General features: G+C 49.6%; 2 protein-coding genes across 6 annotated transcripts in view; both read right to left on the reverse strand.

Moving 5' to 3' along the window:
- Window positions 1-3,508, reverse strand: part of Hnrnpul1 (heterogeneous nuclear ribonucleoprotein U like 1) — a 35,573-nt gene extending 32,065 nt beyond the window's left edge. Inside the window, exon 1 of one of the 4 annotated variants that reach the window (XM_057756308.1) lies at window positions 3,465-3,508. In XM_057756308.1, the coding sequence (XP_057612291.1) occupies window positions 3,465-3,492 (28 nt within the window). In that variant the 5' untranslated portion in view covers window positions 3,493-3,508. Of the gene's footprint in view, window positions 1-1,689; window positions 2,209-3,464 lie in introns of those variants that run through there. The other 3 variants (XM_057756290.1, XM_057756297.1, XM_057756316.1) reach the window with 3 other exon arrangements.
- A 1,112-nt stretch (window positions 3,509-4,620) lies between these two features.
- Axl (AXL receptor tyrosine kinase) overlaps window positions 4,621-23,710 on the reverse strand; it is a 28,082-nt gene continuing 8,992 nt past the window's right edge. Inside the window, exons 6-20 of one of the 2 annotated variants that reach the window (XM_057761747.1) lie at window positions 23,483-23,598; window positions 20,398-20,608; window positions 19,985-20,124; window positions 19,245-19,395; window positions 19,002-19,028; window positions 16,928-17,060; window positions 16,533-16,624; window positions 11,751-11,846; window positions 11,532-11,609; window positions 10,614-10,706; window positions 10,118-10,239; window positions 9,417-9,526; window positions 8,259-8,418; window positions 7,657-7,793; window positions 4,621-6,373 (exon numbers count right to left, since the gene is read on the reverse strand). In XM_057761747.1, coding sequence (XP_057617730.1) covers window positions 6,022-6,373; window positions 7,657-7,793; window positions 8,259-8,418; window positions 9,417-9,526; window positions 10,118-10,239; window positions 10,614-10,706; window positions 11,532-11,609; window positions 11,751-11,846; window positions 16,533-16,624; window positions 16,928-17,060; window positions 19,002-19,028; window positions 19,245-19,395; window positions 19,985-20,124; window positions 20,398-20,608; window positions 23,483-23,598 — 2,018 coding nt within the window. In that variant the 3' untranslated portion in view covers window positions 4,621-6,021. The remainder of the gene's footprint in view (window positions 6,374-7,656; window positions 7,794-8,258; window positions 8,419-9,416; window positions 9,527-10,117; window positions 10,240-10,613; window positions 10,707-11,531; window positions 11,610-11,750; window positions 11,847-16,532; window positions 16,625-16,927; window positions 17,061-19,001; window positions 19,029-19,244; window positions 19,396-19,984; window positions 20,125-20,397; window positions 20,609-23,482; window positions 23,599-23,710) is intronic. The other variant, XM_057761748.1, reaches the window with a different exon arrangement.

The raw sequence follows: 23,710 nt of genomic DNA on the forward strand, positions 1-23,710 counted from the left end.
AGGTTCAGAGAGGAAATGATTTGTTTAACTTCAGTCTGCCTGAGTCCACAGACTGGGCTCCGAAGCATCAGCTCCCTTTCCCAAGACCCTTCTGGCAGCAGTAATGTTAGGGCTGTATGTACCCTTGCTGCTCCTTCATAAGCCATTCTTGCCAGGGTTTCTCAGCTCCAGACATATCCACAGGCCACGCCTCCCTCCTTCCCAGGGAAGTGACTGTTTGCCAGCACATGGGTAATCCCTAGACCACTTTACACCCAGGGTGCCCCCTCCACAGGATCCCATGTCTCATGAACAAGTGAGTACCGGATGCCAATCCCAAGTTACTTTTGAGGCCTCATTTTTTTCTCTCAATATTTAGTCCCAAGTTCTACAGTACCTTCATCTCAGATAAACACTCTAAGCCTTGGATGCCACAGTGTCCAGTTCCAGGTTCCCTCTCACACCGGGGTCTCCTCTGCTGCTCTAATCCTAGTTCTCAGAGTTACACTTCCCGGCTGATCAAGTTCCCCCCAGACTCCCTGAGCACACAAGTCACTGTTTCTGGGGACTTGGGAGTCCTCTCTTGGAAAGGAATATTCCCTCAGCTTCAATACGAGGCCCCCAGCCTAATCAACAGGTTTCCTTTCTTCTTCAGTTCCTCCATGCTTCCCTCCCCCACATGTGCTAGCTGCATACTCCCTGTTGGACACAAAGGTCCTATGCCCACCACACAGTCCATCCACTTGCTGCCAGCTTATTCTCTCCAAGTCATTATCTGTGTTTGGAAAACCATTCATAGCTAACAATGCAAGGCAACTCAGCAGGAGCCACGGGGTGTTGTCTTAAGAGCCTTCCCAATACTAGACCCCCTAGGTCTTTTGTCCATTAAAATAAACGGCTTTTCCTTGCCACCAAAGTTCTTGAGCCTCCTCTAGAAGCCAAATAGATAGCCCGGATCTCCCAGTACCATATATCCAAGCTGTGCCTGAAATGCAGGAGTTGTGGGGGGGGGAGAGGTGGGGGCGGAACCAATCTTCTGCTGGTTTTTCACTATCCCCTAAAAGCTCACCTGCCAAACAGAAGCGCCTGACCCATCTCCCCAGCTTCGGACACCCGCAGCTCCAAAGCACCAATCCACCCCCAGCACTAAGCAGATCTCCCGCATCCCATCCGACCGCAAAATCGGAGAACCGGCCTCAAAATTCTCCAAGCCCTGCACCCTAAATTCTTCTCCCTACCTGGAAATCCGCCTTTTGAGATCCTGCCCAAACGGTGAGGTCTGGCACGGCCACTGTCAGCTCAAATCACCATTTTCCAAGACCCTCCCCGAGACACCCCTTGCCCTAAAGCTTCTAGTTCTTCCGATTCCCTCTCTCCCCCCAAAAAAGAAAACCAGTTTCCGGTCTCCCAATCCCAGGATGTGGAGTCCTCCCCACGCGTTCGTTCATACCCTAGTCGCCTTAGAAAAAAAGGGAGAAAAAAAAATCTACCGCCCCTACCCGCAGGGTTTTCCCTGCACCGAAGGCCAGGATCCGCCCTCAGGCTGCCCTGGGGCCCTGCCGCAGATCCCGTGCAGCGGCGGCAGGTGGTGAGGTCCCAGGCTCCCCAGACCATCTCCCCGATCTCTGAGAAACCGAGTTCCCGCGTCCCCACAGCCCGTCCTCGGCCCGGACTCCAGGCTCCCCGACCCCCCGCCCCGCGCACTCTCACAATGTCCGTCGGGCCCCGAGTAGCCGCCGGGCTCCGGGTGCGGCTGCAGCCCGGGCGGCGGTGGCTGCGCTGTCCCCTCCAGCTCGGAGCCCCCCTCGGTCTCGACCTCCTCGTTGGTGTGCTCTGGTAAGCCCGGTTCGTCGTCAGCCTCGATCTCCCGCTCTTCTTCGGGCTCCTCGGCCTCCAACGCCGCCAGCAGCCGCTCTGCAAGCTCGGCCTTGAGGCCTCGAGTGTCCAGACCGCGGCGCTGCAGCTCCTCGCGAAGTTCGTTCACCTTCAGACGGCGCACATCCATGGCCCGGGCCCCCGGGGCGGCCCCCGAGCCCGGCCCGGCCTCCCAGGGCTCTGTTCCCCCTAAACCTTGCCTGTCAGGAGGCGAAGGGGGAAAGGGGGGGGCCACTCCAATGGCGGCAGCGGCTCAAAATGGCCGTCGTCGCCTCCTCCCCCTGGCCCGTACCCGTACGATGTAACACGGGTGTCAATTGGTCAGCACGTCGGGCAACGGGCGCGGGCCCGGAGACTAGGCCAATCACAGTGTGGCTTTCAACAGACCGGCAATAAGAGGGTTCGGGGGCTGCCGAAGAGGAAGCGTTAGCCTACGTCGAAGTCGCGGCTAAAGCGGAGGGCGGGAAAAGGCAAGAGGCGGGGCAAGCACTGATTGGGTAACGTCCGCGCGCTGGCCCCGGTACGGTCAAATGGAGGGAAGGGAGTAACGCTGTGGAGCAATGAGCGAGGAGATCTCAGGATGCTCTCCCAGTCTCCCGCAGCCGCCTTTCGCTCACACGCTCTGTAAAACACATTCTGACTGGTCTAGATCTCCCGCCCCTCGCGGAGTCCAAGCGGGCAAAATCACTACAACCAATCAAATGCGGTGAGAAGAGGCCGGCCAACCCTCGTCTTTCCTGTCGCCATTCGGAAGCCGGAAGGAGAGTCAGTCGCGGAGGGCCCGCCCCTTGCCGTTAGGGCGGTTTCAAAACAACCTCTCCGCCAATCGCAGCTCCGGTTACATTTCCCCACAGCCGTAGCTTGAGCGCTTTAGGAAAAGCTAACTAGATTGCCGTTCTTGAGAGGCTTGGCTTGCAAAGTTCTCCGTAATACAGGGATGTTTAGTACGGAACAGCGATTAAGAGGATGAGGATATGTTACTCATCGTCTGCTAGAAACCCAGTTGCTTTTTATGTGAAACAAATGAGTTCTGGAGAGCGCTGAAGGGTAGAAAGCGGGGGTTAGGCGAACAGCGGGAGAAAAGTTGCGTAGTAAATCGCACCCCTCCCTTCGATAGTACATCTCTCTGGGGTTGCATGGACAGGCCGCTCTGCTTACGACCATAGAGCCTTCCCACTCTGGACACGGCTGCCGGTTAGCGGCTCTCTATCTCGAATTCTCTAACTGCTCACTCCGTCTTGCTGTTTGATGTCCATACTAACCACATCGAACACGAGGATCCGTAATTATGCCTCGTGTTAATCCGTACACCTGTCGCCCTGGCTCAGAAGACGCACAATGCAAAACGTCCACTATTAACCAATCCCTGCCTTACATTCAACAAAAGCCACAATCACTCTCTACTTAGATAAAGGCAAGCATCGCACAATAAACTAATAGGCGTGACAGGTCAAAACATCAATTCGGGATAAGACGTCGAACGGCAGTGTTAGGTGTGGCACAAGCATGCAGCATCGCACGACAAAGCTCCGTGGACAGTTCACGCTACAAACTTACACCACAGCAACCTAGACACACAGCACCCACTCAGCAGCGGGACAGACACTCACGTGGGCCCGGAGGTTCCAGTCCAGACATCCCGCCCCTCGCCCACGTCCGACTTCCTCTCTCCTCCCAGCTCCCACAATAATTTGTTCAAAAAAAAAAAAAAAAAAAAAAAAAAAAAAAAAAAAAAAGGGCAACTTTGTGGCCCGGATTGAACTGTACCCAGTTCTTAGGAGCCACCACCGGGGGGCGGCCGGGCGCCGCCTAGGATTTTTATATTGGCGAGTCCACCACACCCAGGAACAAGTGAAGACCTAAGTGGACTGGCCTCGGTGGGAGTTCTTTTGTGCCTCCATGGATTAAGGTGTTCTGATCCATTTTTCCTTGTCAATCTGAATACTTGGGTGTGCGAGAATCTGTTGTGCTAGTACTCCACAGGTCTGGGCATGCTGGTCTTCTTTATTGAGACAGGGTCTCACATAGCCCAGACTGACCTGGATCTCTCTGTGTAATCAGGAATGAGTTTGAACCCTTGAGCTTCCTGCTTACACCTCACTTGTGCTGGGATTACAGGCACACATCTGATTCTCGAATGTGTGTAATGCCATTCTGTGTCTTGGTTACTAACGATTTTTTTCCTATTGCTGGTGAGTACCAGCCTGTTAATGTTTGCCGATTTGCGAGTGTGGGTTTGTGTGTTTCTGTTACTGTGGCTGAATAGCTGTGTGTTTGTATTCGTGACTAGGTGTACCAGTGCATGTTTAGTAATTCACATCTGTTACTTTGGTGTGTGTGTATAAGACCCACAATCTCTTTGTGTTTCCATATATACTTCTATATGCGTGCATACATATGTATACACATACAATTTCTAATATATGTATATTGAGTGTGTGTGCACATGTGCACACGTGTGCTCACACGTTCCTCACAGCTTTCTGAGAGCCTGCCTTTCTTCAGTCGTATATATTTGTCTATCTGCATGGTTCATGTCTACCATCCAAAATGAAGAAAACATTCCCAGGTCCATCAAACGATCTTATCCCTTTTCTTCTTTTTGTGGTAGAGCTCCTCTATGTAAGCCATGATAGCCTGCAAGCAGTCCTCCAACCTCAGGCCTGCACTTCCACTGCACACGCAGCCCTTCTTTCTACAATGGGGAAATGGAATCTCCAGGGAAAGGGGCCATAGCACAGCTGAATGGAGACAGGAGACAGAACAGTGATTGACAAAAGTTTTATGTGATCTGAGCCTCTCTGGAAGCACCAGAGTCCACACTTTAGACAGGGATGAAGGACTGGCTCAAGGAGGCAACATGGCCCAAAAGGAGAGGGATGGTCCATTCCTTAGAGGAAAGACATTTCCAATGCATTGCACAGGCTTAAGGTGGGTACACCCCACACGAGGAGAGGAGGGTGCATAGGCGGCTAAGGAGGGAAAGGGCTTAGAGAGAAGAATGCCGCTAGGTTCCAACCTTGGCATTGTACCTAATATTCTAGACCTGTGAACCTTAAACCCTCAGAACATTGAATTCCTAAATTACTGTGCTTAGATCCTTAATATTTTTAGAAATATGTATCCTTGAACATTTAATTAAGTGCTAGAAAGGCAGAAGGCAACACAGAACCAAGAGGTGCCCAGCATTAGAAATGGTTAGGACTTTGGTGTCTAGTTAGTCACAATTAACTGTGAGCCTCTTGGAACCCAGAGTCTTGGACCCACAGCATCTTATAGTGCCTGAGATCAAGAGCAGGCCAACATTAGAGCTTTAGAGTTTACTGACTGTAATCTTGGAGCATATGATGTGAAATCTTGGACCACATTCTAGATTATCATCACATACCTTAGAAACTCAGCTGGACTCTTAAAGCTTTTGGATTTCAGATTCTAGAGTCTTATTCCCTTGAGATGTGGGATCTTATATAAAAGAACCTATAATCATAATGCCTCAGAAGCTGTAATTGATCATCACTGGAATCTTAGAAATTAAGAAAATAAAAGTTTGAAACATTATGATCTGGAGTATTACAACATGAAGAGCTGTTAAATTTGAGAACAGTATGCTTTAGAACCTTCATGCCTAGAACCTTTAGAATTTTAAATTCTAGAAGCTTCCACTCCTAGGATCTCGGGCTCCAGAAAAATAAAGTCTAGAACCACAAGGTCTTAGATCCAGGACTCTCAGAGTTGGGCAACTGAAACCCATGGGGGCATGATGTTTTAGAACCAGAAAAATCTAGAGTCACAGAATCTCAGAACCTTTGAACAGTGGGCCATGTTTACAACAAATAGCACTTGAGACCTAGAAACCAGCATCTTGGTTCCTTAGACCCAAGGACTTAAATCATCTTTGGGACCTAGAACCTTGAAATCTAGTCTCTAACCTTAGACTTTAGAATGCTGGGACTTAAGATCTTCCAAGACTGCAACCCAACCCTTCTTTCTATGGATGGGATGTCTATGGCACAGAAAGCAGGACACAGCTTTCTGTGCAGAATTTGAGAAGGGATGGAAGTTCATGCTGCAGTTGGGGAGAAGGCCTGGAGTGGCAAAGTGGGGGTAGGTTCCCCCAGTGGCAGTGCCTAGCTTGGCTCTTGAGAGGGCGTCCCAGGTGGAAGATTCTCAGGCCCCATCCTCCTGCCCTGGGGGTGCTGGGAAGCCTCTGTCAGTAGACACAGTGGGTCCTGGAGCGGTAGAAGGACAGAGAACGTAGCGCCCAGCAGCATGGACTTCAGCTGCAGTGAGACAGCTACAGGAATCCTTCGGGTCAGGGTGGGTTGAGGGGTCAGCTCCTCCAGCAGCACCGCGGGGTTCAAGGTGGCTTCCGCCCTCATCCATGTTGACATAGAGGATTTCATCAGGCTCCTGAGCAGGGGGCAGAGCCTTCAACGTGTTCTCCAGGTCTTCCCGAAGCTCTGTAAAACTTGGCCGGTCCCGTGGGTTCAGCTCCCAGCACCTGGACATCAGGACATACCTACAATGGTAAAGCAAATGGCCAACTGAGCAGGGACTCCGAAGGGGAGCAGTCTAGTTCAAAGGAGGCTTTAGGACCCTCGGGTGACTGGGGACTACAGACAACCTCAGCAACTTAGACATATCTACAAGGAGTTGAAAATTTCCAAGTTTCTGGAGTGGGCCAGGAGATGTTGAAACTGGGAAAAACCTTAGGAAACCTCTCTGGATCTCAGGTGTTTTTAGTGAGGATTTGAGAGCAAACTGTCCCAGAATGGCTGCCCAGAACAGACTCTCATATAAGGCCTGGCTCTGCCATTTACCAAGCACATCGTGGGTGGAGGAGACCTAGGGGAGACGGGGATGAATTAGAAGTCTTTTAGACTGATCTACCTATGTCCTCACATTCTTTGACACCCCACCATTCAAAAGCTTGAGACTAAGGCCCCTCCCCTTGAGTGTAGGGATTTGCTACTGGCTCAGCAGAAGAGATGGTACATGTTTGACTTCTAACAGTAAGTCATAAAAGGCGTTGTGGCTACTACCCCTTGTACATTCTCTTGTACATTGGATTGTTGTGCGAGGAAGCGCAAGTGACCTTATGAAGGACCCCATGGTAAGGAACAGGCTTCTTGCCCCAGTCATGTGAGGTGCTGTCTTGAAAATGGCTTTCTTGCTTCCGGGTTTCACATGTAGTCACCTTGATAACCTTGTTACAGATCTGCAGAACCACCCTTCTAAGCTGCTTTCAGACTCTGACCTTCAGATATTATGAAATAAACATTTTCTGGTTTTAAACTATGGGATTTTGAAGTGTAGTACCTCATACAGCAGCAAGTGATATGCTCCACCCCTGTCCTGCCCCGCCCCCCCCCCCCTTAGACTTGAATTTTCTCATCTGCAAAACTCGGATAGCAACGCCTATCTACTTCTTTTGACCGTGGAAGGGATCCAAGGAGTCAATACAAGCAAAGCATTGCCTTCCAGTAAATTCTGTAAAAGACTAGTGATTAATCTCATCCTCTTTGGGTCTAAGAGTGCCCAAAGGAATCCTGGGGAGTCTGAATTTCATGCTGCCTCCTCCTAACCCAAGCTACATACTCTCTTTAACCTCAAAGCACTGGCTAAATGTCACACCCTCCTCTGCACTCTGAGACTCCACAAAGATTGAAAAGCTATCCCGAAGGATCCTGCCAGCAGCTCAGAGATCTTTCGCCAGTCCTGGAGATGTTGAGTGTTCTGTGTGGGTAACTAAGGGCTGGAGTAAATTCTGAGGTGGAGTTGGGAAGTCCCAAAGGTCCTTACAGGCCATCCAGGCAGTCCACTGGCTGTTTCAGGCGATTTCCTTGGCGTAGGTAGTCGTAAATCTCACTGTTCTCCACTCCTGGATAGGGGGTTTGGCCTCGGGTGGCGATTTCCCACATTGTCACGCCAAAGGACCACTGTCAGAGTAGGGAAGGGAGTGAGAGGGTCTTTCCTACACAAAGACATCTCCAACACATAAGTTCAGGCATGCACTCAACACTTACATGGGCATTTGTTGACAACAGTATCTATGGATGTATCACAAATATGCACCGAAAAATTTTGGCACGGGTATATACACACACACACACACGACTGACTTAGCAGGATGTAGAGATATGCACATCCATGCACACATTCACATGTCACATGTCACCCTTCATGTCCACGTTGCAAACACTAACCTAAACTGCCCACCCTGCCACTATGCAGAGATGAACCTGCACATCTCTATATATTCTAGCCATGCACACATACTTTTCCTACATTCCCCAAACATGTCAAGCCCCACAGACAGGTCCTGTGAGCCCTGGAGTTTCTCAGGTCTGGTTACCCATTCCATGCCCTGCATGATCACCCACTCCTGGCCGGGGCACACCTACCACATCACTCTTGCTGGTGTAGACTCGATCTGCCAGACTCTCAATGGCAATCCACTTGACTGGCATCTTGGCGATGCGCCCTTGGCGGTAGTAGTCCCCATTGTATATCTTCTTGGAGAGCCCGAAGTCTGCTACACACACGGACATGTTCTCATTCAGCCTGTTCAGATTGGGGGAAGCAATAAGGTCATCATGGGTCATGACTACCAGGAAGCCTGCTGGGTCTCAGATAGGCCTTCACCTCTCACCAGACCCCACTGTCCTGATGGGGGTTGGGAGTCTGACTCCTGAGCACTCACCCTAGTCCCAAGGTGAAGTGCTTGCTTTACTTCTTCCTGCCAGGCTGAGTCTGGACAAAAGGGGCTTCTAGAAGATTTTTCAGCTTTAGTTTTTTTAAATCAGTCTCGAGATCCTTTCAAACCTTGTGCTATGCAATGAGCTGCCCCTGCCTCCCTTCTCTTCACGCTCCACATTCAAACCGTCCTTCAAGACCTCAGTTTAGCCTGGTGTGGTGGTGCATGCTTTTAATTCCAGCATTCAGGAGGCATAGGGAGGGGATATCTATGAGTTTAAGGCCAGCCTGGTCTACATTTCAGGGTTCAAGACAACTAAGGTTCCATCAAAACAAATAAACGACAGTAGAGACCGCAGTTTAGGACCTCCTTGCTGGCCTTTTACGATTTGGATGTGACATGTCACCATGCAAAGGGGGATGATGATGTGCTGAGGGCTTGGTCCCCAGCTGGTGGTGCTCCGGAGAGCTGCCCAGTGGGATGCTTGCTATCCATCACAGCTGAGTGGTTATCATGAGACAGTATCTAGTTGGAGGCAGTAGATCACTAGGGAGGTACCTCTGATGGGGCTCTGTGTTTCTCTGGTTTCCAGCTCCCTCAAGGTTAGCAGTTCCGCTTTACCGCGCGGCCTGTTAACGATCCCACACCTCCCAACGGGTCATCCGAGGTGACTGTGCCCTGGAATCTCGAAAAGCCTGAGCTGGAATCCACCTTTCCTCTTTCACTTGGTTATCTGTTTTGTTTTTGTCACAGCCACGAAAAGTTGATTACCACACCTGTCTGGGACTCCAACCTTCCCTGGCTCCAGTCCCTCTTTCTTCCTGGGGAAGGGGAAAGAAGCTCCTCCAGCACACTTGCCACTCACATGCAGTTCCTGGCGGCCAGATCCCGGTGTATGAATCTCTTGGTACTCAGGTACTCCATTCCACTGGCAATGTCGGCCATGAACTTCACCAGCATCTGAGTGGGCAGAAACTGAGGGGTGGGGAGGGGGTGGTAAGGCCGAGAGAAGAAGCCGTCTCACTCCTTAGCCTTCCTTCCCTCCTTGTGTGAGCCTAGCTGCATCTGCTGTGGTTCTCCATGGCTTTGAGAACATCAGCTTTTCCTGTGGCTTTTCCATAGATATAGGATACTAGCAAATCTACCTCTCTCTGACTTGGTGGGTTATTGCTCTAACCTTTGACACACACGCCAGCGAGGGCAGGGGCTGGGTGGATGAGGGTGGGGGTGGGGCTTCCTGGTCTTCAGACCCTGGGCCCTGTTAAGTGGTAGGTTGGGTTTGCTTCCTTCCTGGATCTCCCAATATCCCTCAGCCAGCAATTCCTTCAGGGTCACCCTTCAGTCAGGCCTTCCCTCCACCCAAACTAATTCCCAGGCCTCCTTATCATTCTTCTGCATTTCCTCCGAGCACTTAATGCTCTCGCTTATTTCTGTTAACTTATTTATTGCTTTGTCTACGCCCCGCAGTGCGGGATCTGTGAGAGTGAGTCCACTGTGGCCTTCCTTCTCAGTAGCTGGTAGGCGGTCAGGGAATATGCATGGACTGGAAGAAGGAATGCCCCTCACCACTGGCTGGTCCCCAAGCCGGGAATACAGGAGGAAACTGTGTAGGTCTCCATGTTTCATGAAAGGCAAGATGACCACAGGTTCTGGGAAACCTTCTCGGTCAGAACCCTGGAAACAGACACCTGAGCCCCCCCAGAGCGAGATCCGTCATTCTGGCAATCCAGAAAAGGAGGACCCAACACCGCTCCCAGACAAACTCAGCCTTCCCCTTTCCCACCCCCTCAAATCTAATCTCCACATTGTTTGGGAGGTGGGTAGTAGGGACTCCAGCTTCAGAGAAGCCCTTTCCCAAGGATGTTTCCGGAGCCCTCCTGGGGACCTCAGCTATTTCTGGGAACAGGTCAGAGGTCACATTCCAAGTTGAGGGAGCAGAAGAAGGGGAGCTGGCTGATCCTGAAGGAGAGGGGGTGGGGGGGCCTGGAAGTTTGGTCTTTCCAGTACATAATAGAGTGGTCTGTGCTCTGGGTGGCCCCAAGGGAACACGCCCCTCCCTCACCAATGAGCCTCATGACATTGGGATGGTCGAATTCCTTCATGCAGACAGCTTCACTCAGAAAATCCTCCAGCTCTGATCTTGTGCAGATGGCAACTTAGGAGAGAAAGGGAGGTGAGCGACAAGGGAGAAAGAGGATGTCTCCTTCCCTCCTGCTCCAGCATCATCACCCTCATCTTCATCATATGTTATTACTGAATCTTAAGACGCCAGGCTCACTGTTTTACCTGTGTTAAATGATTTTGTCTTCAATAGGTATGAGCTTATTATCCTCATAGTATGAGCTTATTTGCTTATTTACGGAGTGCCTAGGGAGGAGCCCAGGGTCTTGCAAAGGCAAGGCAATCCCCCTAGAGGGAGAGTCTAGGCAAGGACTCTATTGGTGAGCCATGGTCTTAGTCCTTCCATGGCAAATTCCAACCAAACATTATTCTACCACTGAGCCATACCCCAGCCCCTCACTGGGGGATTCTAGGCAGGGGCTCTACCACTGAGTCACCTGGTTTTCTTATTTTCAAGCAAGGTGTCAAATGTTGGGGATATGGGTTTAGGCCACCTTATTAGCCAATTTTAAAGACAAGGAAGGAAGCCCATCAGGTCTCTAACTCCCTCATGGAAACACTTGATTCTGTGTATTCTCAACTTCTTACTGGCCATGGCTCTGGAGCAGTATCCTCCCTCTGCCCTTCAGCCTAGAGGTGGAAGAGACTTCCTGTTGTTGCTAATCTGTTTGTTTTGATGCCTCGGTTAGTATGTCAATCCGACCTCCATTTAGCGTGATAGCAGTGTCCCTGCATTCAGTTCCTTCTATTCGAGGGCCTGGCATGGGCTCCATTTTCTAACTGACGCTTTCCCAGGGTATAGGGAAAAGGCTCGGGTTAGGGACTGGGCCCCGCATGTGCACAATGTTCACATACTCACTTTTCATTGTCTTCACAGCAACCTTGAGGATGGAGCCATCCTGGTTGAGCTGGCCCTCCATTACAGCACCAAACTCTCCTGTGGCAGAAGGAGGAAGACACTGACCTCAGCAGGACCCATGGGGACAGTGTTACCTCCAGTTGACTGAGAACTGGGGAGAGAGGAATCTCAGGGTTCTGGTGGGTTGTGTGTGTGTGTGTGTGTGTCTGTGTGACTCACCTTCACCCAGGGTCTTCCCCAAGGCCACCTTATGACGATCTACCATGACATCTCGTAGTTTCTCCTTCAGTTCTTCACTGATGCCCAGGCTGTTCACTGAAAAGAGTGGATAGAGCAGCATGGCAGGGTTGATGTCCAGGCAGTATGTGCCCAGAGGGACCCATTGTTGGGTCACTGAACTACTTCTGCATTGCTTCAAAATTAGCTCCTGTCCCGAGCAGTCAGTCTATCCCAGCTTCCATGGCCTCTAAATCTGCCCTGTAGCAGCAGCCACAAGGTGAAAACCTGGCCACAATCTTGCTCCAGTGAGTACCCTAATTGGTTAGTAGCCTCTGCACCAGTTGTTAAACACAGTCACCAGAACAAAGAAACAACAAACATTTGAAGAAGATGGAAAGTTTAGTAAGCTAATCGCCCAGACTTGATAATTACACATGCTACACATGCTAACTATTCCCCTGTATTCCAGAAACTGCACCCCATAAATATTATAATTATGTGATTACAAAATAAGTAAGATCAGGTATGATATAATATTCTTCTAGTCCTCCTCAGGGAGGAAAAACAGACAAATTGCTGCGAGCTTGAGGCTAGACTGGGCTACATAAGGGGCCAGTCTCAAAAACATACATTTTTAAAACTCAGAAAGCAGAGGCAGGCATATCTCTGTGAGTTTAAGGCCAGCGTGACCTACATAATGAATTTGAGGCCAGTAGGGGTTATATACTGAGATCCTGTCTCAAACAGTAAACCACTACTAACAACAAAACAAAACAGTGTCCATAATCTTCATATAAGAATATTATTAGGGCCGGGTGCCGGGTGGTGGTGGCGCACGCCTTTAATCCCAGCGCTCGGAAGGCAGAGACAGGTGGATCTCAGTGAGTTTGAGGCCAGCCTGGTATACAGAGCTAGTACCAGGACAGCCTCCAGAGAAACCCTGTACCGAGGAAAAACAAACAAACAAACAAACAACAACAAAATATTATTGGGTAGTGCAGAAGACAATGCATTCAGTTTATTTTTAAAAAGGTCTTAATATGCAGTTCAACCTACCTAGTTATGCTCTCAACCCCTCACTGGGGGATTCTAGGCAGGGGCTCTACTACTGAACCACGTCCCCAGACCCTCACTGGGGGATTCTGGGCAGAGGCTCTACCACTGAGCCATGCCCCAGCCCCTCACTGAGGAATTCTAGGCAGGGGCTCTACCACTGAGTCACACCCCCAGCCCCTCACTTGGGAATTCTAGGCAAAGGCTCTACCACTGAGCATTGAGCTACATCTCCAGACCTCTTTTTACTTGTTCTTTTGAGACAGTCTTCACTAAGTTACATGGGCTAGGCTTGAACTTAACCTAGCCCAGACAAGCCTTAAGCTCTCAATGTTCCAACTTTAGCCTTCCACTATCTGCAACCATGTCCTGTTTAAGGTAATAGTTTATTTTATTTTTGATTTTTGTTTATGTATATGTATGTATGGGTGTTTTGTCTGTAAGTGTATCTGTGCACCATGTGTATACAGTACCCATGGAGGCCAGAAGAGGGCATTAGATACCCTGGCAGAGGAGTTCTTGCTGTTTGTGAGCAACCATGTGGTGGCTAGGAATCGAATCCAGGATCTCTGGAAGGACAGCCAATGCTCTTAACTACTGAGCCATCTCTCCAGCCCCTGACAATAGCTTTTTAAAAACACAATAACACACAAGCATATGTTTCTTTGTCTACAGGTTGTTGATGATATTATTACAGATCAGGGAGCCTAAGGGAAACTGCCTTGAAAGTTTCTGAAGAATGAGGGTGCAAAAGAACAAGCAGGATCTTGGTGACGATGTTACTGTGAAAATCACTTTGACCTCATGGATGTCCAGCCCAGGTCTCAGGAACCTCTCGGGACCAGGCTCATGCTGCGAGAACTGAGGCTGTGTATCACCCCATCGAATCCCTGCGGCCTTCCTACTGCTGTCGCCTCTCTTCGTAAATAAATGTCTTTCCCAGACCTTCCCAGCATCCCCCGGGACCCTGGCAGTCTGTGTGCTAGATCTAGACTTAGTTCTGTCTCTTTGTGCTCTGGGGTTCAGTTTCCCCAGTTGGAAAGCTGAGGCGCTTTCATGAGTGGTGCCTCTGAAGGTCCTCCTTAGCTGGGACCTTCTGTGACTCCAGGATTTACAGGGACTTTGGTTCTCAGACCCTGTGATTTTCAAAACTGTAAGAGGGTCAGTGCTAAGCATATTGTTTTTTCAGACCAAGATTGAGTCTATCAATTCTATGGATTTTTTTCTAACATTCTATAGTTCCAAGACGCCATTTCAGGGTGTGGTGGTTAGGAGTACTGACTTCAAGTCATATATGGTGGCACATGCATGTAATCCCAGAATATGGGAAGCTGAGGCAGGAGGATGGCAAGTTCAAGGCTAGCCTGAGCTACATGGTGAGACACTGCCTAAAAAATTCAATAGTATACATCACTGTGCTACCCTGCTTGCCGAGGAGATGCAAGGCCCTGAGTTACAGCTCCAGGAAAGAGGGATAGGGAGGGGAGAAGGATTAAAAGAGGGAGGGAGGGAAGAAAGGAGAGAGGGAGGAGGAGGAGGAGGAGGAGGAGGAGGAGGAGGAGGAAAGATCCCAGGAAAGAGGGATAGAGAGGGGGAAGGAGTAAAAGATGGAGGGAGGGAAGAAAGAAGGGAGGAAGAAAGGAGGAGGAGGAGAGAGAGAGAAAGCATCGGAACAAGTTGGGGGCAGTAGGATCAGAACTTTATAAGGATCTTGGCTACGTAGAAAGTTTAAGGGCAGCCTGAAATCCTATCAAAAATAAACAAAACCAAACAGAAATGACATCAGAGGGAAACTGGCTGGGTTTAAATCTCACTTGAACACATTTAAACAAATTGTGCGACATTGAGCAAATTGCTTAGCTACTCTATGCTACCACTCCCTCATTTTTGAGGTGAGGGTGAGAACAAGCACCCATGCCTTTGGGTTTCGAGGATCAAATGAGGTGAAGCGTATAGAAGTGTGGGGGTGGGGGTGGTGGGATACTGTGCCACTGTCATTGTCTTCATCATCCCATGTCAAGATCATCTATCATCACCACCTTCATTATCACCATCACCATGAGACACTTCCCCAAGAACTTGTGGCTCTTAGAGTTTGGTGTTCCTAAGATTTACTGTGTTGACCAGGCATTGGTGGTGCACGCACTTGGAAGGGAGAGGCAGGCGGATCTTGAGTTTGAGGCCAGCCTGGTCTATAGGAATGAGCTCCAGGACAGGCTCCAAAGTTACACAGAGAAACCCTGTCTTGAAAAACCAGCAAAAAAAAAATATTTACTGTGTCTGAGATCCACTGATCCTAGCATAGTGACCCATGTCCCAGTGCTCAGGAGGTGGGGACAGGAAGGTTGCAAGTTTGTAGCTAGCTTTAGTTACAGAGTGAGACTGATTTGGAAGAAGAGGAGGAGGGGGAGGAGGAGGAGGAAGAAGAGGGGAAAAGGAAGAGGAAGAAAGGGAGAGAGAATGAAGGAAAAGAGTCAGGTGTCTCAGCTCATGTCTACAATCCCAGCACTTGGAAGATGGAGGCAAAAACAGTTGAAGTCTAGCCTGGGATTCTTCTCAAAACAAGCAAAACCAAAAATATATAAATGTCACCCTGGCAGAATCATGAATTACCTAGGCCACAAGCCTCTGGGCATGCGTTGGAGGGAGTTTCTGAATTAGGAGTTGAGGTAGGAAGGACCCACCTTAAACGTGGGTTGCACCATTCTCTGGGCTGGGTGGACTGAATAACAGGGAGAAATCAAACTGAGCATGAAGGCTTCATCTGTCTGTGTTTCCTGACTACAGACAGAAATTGACCAGCTTCCTAATGCTTCAGCTGCCAGAGTCAAACCCTCAAACTCTGAGCCAAAATTAACCCTTTCTTCTATAAGCTGTTTTTGTCGCAGGGGTGAGAACACACAACACCCTGCCGTCTACTGTTCTAAAGTTGTGTGTGGTTCAGGCTTCACTATCCCTGAGGTTCTAATATCCTTGTGTTCTAAAGACCTTCAGAAACGTCTGTCTCTTGCATCTACAGAATCTCAGACCACCTACAGAGACCCGATGTGGGATTCCCCTCTGTATGTTGTGAATATGTTTTGTTGCCGTTGGTTAATAAAGAAGCTGCTTTTGGCCAATGACTTAACAGAATATAGCCAGGCTGGAAGACATATAGAGAAAAAGTAGGTAGAGTCAAGGGGATGCCAAGTAGCCACCGCCAAAGGAGACAGATGCCCGGGAACTTTACTGGTAAACCACAAACCTTGTGGTAATACAGACATTAATAGAAATGGGCTAATTTAAGATGTAAGAGCTAGGGCTAGAGAGATGGCTCAGTGGTTAAAAGCATTGCCTGCTTTTCCAAAGGTCTTGAGTTCAATTCCCGGCAACCACATGGTGGCTCACAACTTGGTGCCCTCTTTTGACGTGCAGGCATACATGAAGACAGAAGAATATTGTGTACATAATAAGTAAATAAATAAATAAATATTTTTTAAAAAAAGATGTAAGAGCTAGCTAGAAAGACTCTTAAGCTATTGGACATGCAGTGATTTAATTAATGCCGTTTTCTGTGTAATTATTTTGGGTCTGGATGGCCGGAATGAACAAGCAGCCTCCACCAACAGAGACCCAACTCTCTCTCTCTCTCTCTCTCTCTCTCTCTCTCTCTCTCTCTCTCTCTCTCTCTCTCTCGTGTTTAAGTGACTGACTGACCCGTGCATGGAAGGAGACATGGAGTTCACTTACAGGTGGCTTCAGTGGTCCGGCGACTGTAGGACTTTCGGACACGATACCTGACTACCAGTTCACCTCTTTCCATTGTTGGCTCGAACACCTCCCTAGAGGGAGAAGGGGAGAGATGAACAGAATGACGATGTGAAAGCTTTCCAGTGGGACAAAAGCAAGCACCAGTGCACTCCCAAGCTGAGCTTCTCTCCTCTAGTGCTTACTGAATACATCTTGGACCAGCACCATCCATCTTTTCCTAAGGTCTCCTCATTCTCATTCAGATCCTTCACACACACACACACACACCGCACACACACACACATACACACACACACACACTCCTCCTTGTTCTTCCATGACTCCAGCCTCTCTATCCCCATCCACAGAGCCTCTCCCATGGAGTTCTAACTCACCCATAGCGGGTCTCCTTCTTCCTCCGATGGACAAGGAACAGGGCCAAGATGAGGACACAGGCAGCGGCCACAACTGCTCCCAGCAACACATACCACCAGGGCCACGAGAAGGCGGGAGGTGGGGGTTCACTCACTGTCAGGGGGTATGGGGGGACAGATCATGGCTAAGGTTCCTGGATCCAGTTCCCTGGGGCCCGAGAGGGAGTGACATGGAAGGGAGGCTGAAGTGTGAAATCAGTGGAAAGGAAAGATCAAACGTGCACACCGTGGGTATGAGTGTGCAGATGTGTATATACACAGTGGGTATGAGTGTGCAGATGTGCATACAGGGGGTATGAGTGTGCAGATGTGCATACAGTGGGTATGAGTGTGCAGATGTGTATATAAAGGGTATGAGTTTTGGTACAGGCTAGCCACAAATTTAGTAGGTAGCCAAGGACAACCGTTAAGCTCTGATTCACCTGCTTCCATTTCCTGAGCACTGGGATTACAGGCATATATCACCATGCCTGGTTTATGCAGTGCTGAGTATGGGTCCCAGGGCCTTGTGCATGCTAGGCAAGTACTTAACCAACTGAGCTACAGCCCCGCCTATTTTCTTTTTCCTTTCAGGTTTGTTGTAGTTCAGGATGGCTTGAACTCCTAATCCTTCTCCTTCCATAGCCTTCCAAGTGCTGGGATTACAAGCGTGCACCATCATGACAGGCTATCAGCCATGATCTCTAGGAATGTGATTCAGCATGAGAAGAGCGTGTGGTGAACATGCAAAGTGTGTGAACTGGCAAATGAGGAGGATAGGAAGAGCACGGGGAAAGGATGGGCGTACAACAGAGCATGGGAGGACTTGAGTGTGGTAGTGTGTGTGTGTGTGTGTGTGTGTGTGTAGGAGGAGGGCAGAGGGAGGAGACAGAGAGAAAGGTAACAGGACTGCTAAGGGTGAGGGCATTTGGGCTAAGGTGGGTAAAATTCCTGGAAAAGCAGCTATAGTGTATGGGACAGCTGTGGACTGTCCATTTTTCAGTGGCTGCAATTGTGTCGTGTGCAGTTGTGGATGTAAGGCACACACAGAGTATTCGCATAGACACTAAACATAACTGGGCATAGTGGTGCCTGCCTTTAGGCCCAGTTTTAAGAGTTTCAGGCCAGTCTGGTGTACATAGAGAGTTCCAGACTAGCCAGGGTCTACATAGTGAGACCCTGTCTCAAAACGGAAGTTGAGAGCGTGTTGGACATGTGTGAGGAAGGAAGGGTTGTAACAGGCTCGAGAGGAGGGCGGGTGAGGAGAAGTATGAGCAGGTCTGCGAAGGGCATTTAGTGAATTGCATTCTGAGTGGAGGCACAACAGTGCCAGAAGGGTCCAATGGAAGTAGGTAGAATGTTTGAGAATTGCTGAAGAAATATTTGAAAGAGAGAACCTCTCTCCTTTCTCCTCCCTCCTTTTCCTCTTTTCTTCCATTCTTCCCTCCTCCTTCCCTCCCTCCCTTCCTTCCATTGCTCTGTCTATTCATCCCTCATACCTTCCACCCACCCATTTATCCATTGGCCTGTCTATATATGCATTCATCTATATGTATACCAATTCACACTCCATATGCCCATCCAACATGCATCCGTTTATCCTGTCCGTCAATCTATTTTTATTTGAGACAGGGTCTCACTATGTTGCTGGCCTGGAACTCACTACATAGAGCAGGCTGGCCTGGAACTCACAGAGATCTGCCTCTGCGTCCTAAGTGCTGGGATCTGTGCTCCACTATCCTTCAGTCTTTTTCCCCCCACACATACATCTGTCCATCTTTGTGTCTATCAACCCCGTCTCCGCATACCCATCCATTCATGCATGCATCAAACCATTCAGTGTATATTAATTCACCCTCACATACCCATGTGTCGCTGAATCTATCCACTCAACCATTCACTGGGCCATTCTAGACACCTCCATCCAGGACCACAGATATCAAAGAAGTGGAATTAGAGCAACATGCTTGGGAGGCATGAAGGGCATGTGGAAAGTACGTGTGACCCTCACTGCATGTTGAAGGGAGGGAAAGAGAGGGGATACAAAAGCCCTTACCCAGATGGTGGAGTGGCTGTCCTTGCCCTGTGAGGAGAAAGGACAGAGGGGAGATGTGCTCAGAGAAGGCAAAACTGGCGTGACACAGTGAACGGTTTGAGAGAGGCTCTGTGTTGGGCTCAGGGTGGAAACAGAGTCTAAGTTGGGGGGAGCATCCAGAGGCGTGGGGAGCAAATCAAGGGTGCCAGGAAGAGGCAATCCCAAGGGCAACTGGAAGGGGCCTGGGCATGGCTTTGAAGTTACCTGGGCGCCAGGGCTCCAGGGGCACAGGAAGGCTCCAGGGCCCATCCCCAGCAGAGGTATAGGCTGCCACAGACACAGTCAGGTTAGCCACAGGCCTGTCCCCCCGAAGTTTCAGGGTCACCTCTTGCTTTAGTCCTATGTCCATAAGTACCTAGGAAGTCCAGAGGTGACATCAGGACAGATGTTTAGGTCCAGAACTCCTAAGACTACAGCCTCAACTCTTCCTCATCCTTAGCCCCTCATCTCCACCCCTCTCTATATCTCTAGCCCCATGCACTCTGGAAGGCCAACTGCATAGAGCAGGGACTCCACCTCATTCCTAGCCACATCTTTAGCTCCAAACAGTATTTGGCACCCGGCACAGCTCAGATTTTGTTGAAGAAACAAAATCTCATCTTCTCATTTTCATCTAACCTCTTCTAACTTTCCACTCCCTCTCTCCACCTTGGGGTACAGCTAGCCCAGATAAAACATTTGTATAAATTAAAGAAGCACCCCTTCCATAAGATGCTGTAAAGCTTACAATACCAAGCCCAAGAAGGTGTTTTTACAGTGCTCACAAAAAGACACTCCTTAGCCTCTGCCTTGTGGACCCATTTAGGATCCTCAGCATTGCCTTAGTAGGCATGGTGCAATGTATAGTACCCGACTTGCACAGCTGCCTGTGTCTACTTTGTCACCTCTTCCCCAGTTCCCTCTTCCCACAACCATTCCACCCTAACCCAGCCAGCAGCACCCACCTCGGGGGTGTCCTGGCCTCGATATGCCAACCGGTACCCTAACAGGGTTCCCTGCAGGGGCACCCTTGGCTCCTGCCAACGCACGAGGGCCTGGCTCCCATTCCGCATGGCGCTAACGTTCTCAGGGGGGCCCAAGGGCACTGGAGGACAGGGAAGAGGGAAGCTGGTACCCCCACCTCTTCCTGACCCCCTCCCCTATTCCCACGAAGTGGGGCAGGTTGCAAAGAGCACACGCGTGGGCAATTCTTGCAAGCCTTCCATGAGCGGAAGTTCAGGGAGAGATCTGGGGAGAAGCCAGCAGGCAGGGGTCAGGGGCTGGACAAGGAGACTAACGCCATGTGGGGTAACGGGGTGAGAGGAGAAGCTTGCACAAAGCAAAGCACAATGGCATCTTCCTCCCAAGACCTTCTTACCTCCTTCCGTGGTCTCCACAGGAAGCCAATGGGTCCAGGGCGAGGGGCCCTGGCTGCTGGTGCAGGATACCCGGATGTGATACGGGGTATGAGGAAGGAGCTTTTCCAGCCGAAGCTGGTGAGGGGGCACAGATACTTGCAACGTGAGAGGTTCTTCTGGAGGATCTGGCTCTCCCAGCCAGATGCCCACCCCATCGTCTGACAGTACAGCCTGAGGATCGGGGAAGACATGAGGACCAGAGAACAGTCTCACCACTCTTGATTGTGGTCCCAGTGAGACTATATAACTTTGTTATAGTATCTATATAGTAGATATGTGTGTGTGTGTGTCTTTCTCTATGTGTGTGTCTGAGTATGCATTTGTCTCCGAGTGTGTACACATCTCTTTGCATTCGCATGCATGTGTATTGTAACTTCACAACGGGACAACATGGACAGACATTCAGATTTGCAAAGAAGCCATATGGTCTCACCATCCATGTCTTGCCATTTGCAAAAGCCACCTCTGGCAAGACTCCCTTTGCCCTTTCTGAGCCTCAACTTCCTCATTTAGAGGACCAGAGATACCTTGAAAGAAAGGTACAAGCTGAAGGAGTGGTTCAGTGGTAGAGCACTTGCCCAGTGCACACACTGGGTCCCCAGTGTCACACAGACAAACACCCATAAACAAAGCCCCAAAACAACAACAAGACCAGAACAAACAAACACATAAACAAAAAGATTAACTGTAGTTGTGCAGGTGGTGTGGTGACACACCCCCAGAATCCCAGCTCTCAGCCTTGTCTCAGAAAAAAAAAATCTTATCATGAAAAAAATGAATCAGGGCCAGGCAGTGGTAGCGTGTGTCTTTAATCCTAGCACCAGGGAAGCAGAGGTAGGGAGATCTTGGGAGTTTGGGGCCAGCCTGGTCTATAGAACGAGTTCCAGGACAGCTAGGACTATACAGAAAAATCTTGTCTTGAAAAACAAAAAGAAAAAGAAAAAGTCTTGCTCCTTATTGAGTGACAAGGGGACTTGTCATATGTCAAATGATGTAGATTAGTTTGTCTATACAGAATAATCTCAATTTGCTCTCTCCCTGACTTATTTTTTTTCTGAAATAGAGTGTCACTATGTATCCCTGCCTGGTGTGGAACTAGCTACATGGACCAATGTGGCTTCAAACTCAAGCAATCCACCTGCCTCTTACTCTTCAGAGACAGAGACAAAGGGCATATTCCGCTATGCCTGGTGTTGCTGTTACGGTTATTTATTTGTGAGTGTGAGTATGTGCATTGCAGGACAACTTCTGTGAGTCAGTTCTTTCCTACTACACTTGGGTCCTGGGAATTGATTTCTTTTACCTGTTGAGCCATCTTGCTGACCCCCACATTGTTTTTTGAGACAGGGTCTCTCAATAGGACATGGAACTCACTGATCTGGCTAAGATGGCCAGCCAGTGAGTTCTGGGGATCTGCCATCTCCATCTGCCCAGTACTGGTATTACAAGTGTGTTCCACTACGCTCTTCTCTTTGGTGTTTGTTTGAGGGATCAAACTCATGTCCTCAAGGTTGCATGCTAAGCACTGTGCTGACTGAGACATACCCCCAACCCCCCTTTCTTGGCGTGACTAGAGACAAACCCAAAGGTCTCATACATGTCACGCAAATATTTAACCACTAAACTATACCTCAGTCCCCCAAAATATTTTTCAAGTGCCTACTATGTGCTAAGACCTTGTTAAGCCTCCTGTTCATGAGTAAGGACACCCAATTCATCTTCTCCACTTATAGGTTCAATTCTTTTTCACCTTCCAATTTTATAGATGGTGAGGTTGAGGCCCAGAATTTCAGTAGCTTTCCCAAAGTGACACAGTCCCCAGAGAGAGGGTGACACTGGTATTACAAGATCTGAGTAGGAGGCAGGCCAATGGTGGGAAGCAGGGGAGACAGGCCTGCTCTCTGACCTACAGTGACAGACAGGAAGAGGAACCTCTGCCAGGACAAAGGGGAGATGGGTGCAGACAGTGGGCTCAAACCCACTCCTACTTCTCTTTTCCCTGGGACAGCCATGACCCTCCCTCAGGAACTGTCCAGCCTGAGCCTGTGGCAGCAGGAAGTGAGACCTGGAGAGGGAGGAACACACACTTCTGCTTTTCTTGGGCACTGCATGGATGTGGGTAGGAGTGCAGCTGTGGCCTGACCGACACTGGAGGTCTTTCAAGTTGGAGAAACTTCAGGATTGAATTTCAGTTTTGGTCTTCTAGCTAGGGGGGCAGGCCATTTTCCTTCCTGGATCTCTCAGTTCTATACCTTGAAAGAGAACGCCTCTCTGTGGTAAATTCTAGGCAGGGGCTCTACCACTGAACCACACCCCCAAGCCCCTCACTGGGGGTTTCTAGGCAGAGGCTCAGTCCCAGCCCCTCACTGGGGGATTCTAGGCAGGGGCTCTACCACTGAGCCATACTTTCAGCTTTTAACATCTTTTATTTTGAGATAGTCTTGTTATGTTGCCCAGGATAGCTCTAAACTCTTCATCTGTTGCTCTCAAATGCTGGCATAAGAGGCCTGTATCATTATAACTGGGCTGTTATATATTCCATCAAACAGCCTCATCAGTCTGACTTATGTTCTAGGCAACAGTGGGGTGACCATGTGACTAACAGTATTGTCCTCAGAGAGCCCAAATTCCAGAGGGGGACAGACCTACTGCAGACAGTGACAACCTAGAGTGGTCAGGGCAAAGACAGCAAGTGTATAGTGCTGTGGCTGGAACAGCCACAAGTCCTGCTGGCTCCGCGCTCCCCATCTGGCCAAGGTCAGTATCACCAGTTAATGGTCCATAACACATCTCCAGACACTGCTTTAAGTTGGCTACTTGTCTTCATTTACTGAATTCTCATTGCTATCCCATAACTATTACCCTCATGCCTATCTTAGAGATGGGAGAACTGAGGTCCACAATGGTTATGGGATTTTCTCAAGTCCACACAGCCCACAGGTAAGGTGGGGATTAACTGGTGTCCTTGTTCTCTCCCAACACTGGCGTGGAAGGGCTGGTTTTCCGTGGGCATGGATGGAAGTGATCAGTGTCAGAGGGTCTCACCTGCAGGTTGCAGTGGGTAAGAGGGTAGATGCCACTCAGGCCAGGGGTCCAAGCTACCTCTAGCTCCGTGGGATGTCTTGAAACCACGTGGAGATGGCAAGGCCTCTGGGGGAGCACTGTGGACAGATGAGGGAAAGGCTGACTCTGGGGAACCGTCCCCCAAAGCTGGCCACATTCCCTCCATCTTCTCTGACCTCTCATCCAGCCTCCCCAAAGCCTCTTGCTGTC

Source organism: Chionomys nivalis, chromosome 2 (genome assembly GCF_950005125.1).
Source record: "Chionomys nivalis chromosome 2, mChiNiv1.1, whole genome shotgun sequence".
Classification (NCBI taxonomy): domain Eukaryota; kingdom Metazoa; phylum Chordata; class Mammalia; order Rodentia; family Cricetidae; genus Chionomys; species Chionomys nivalis.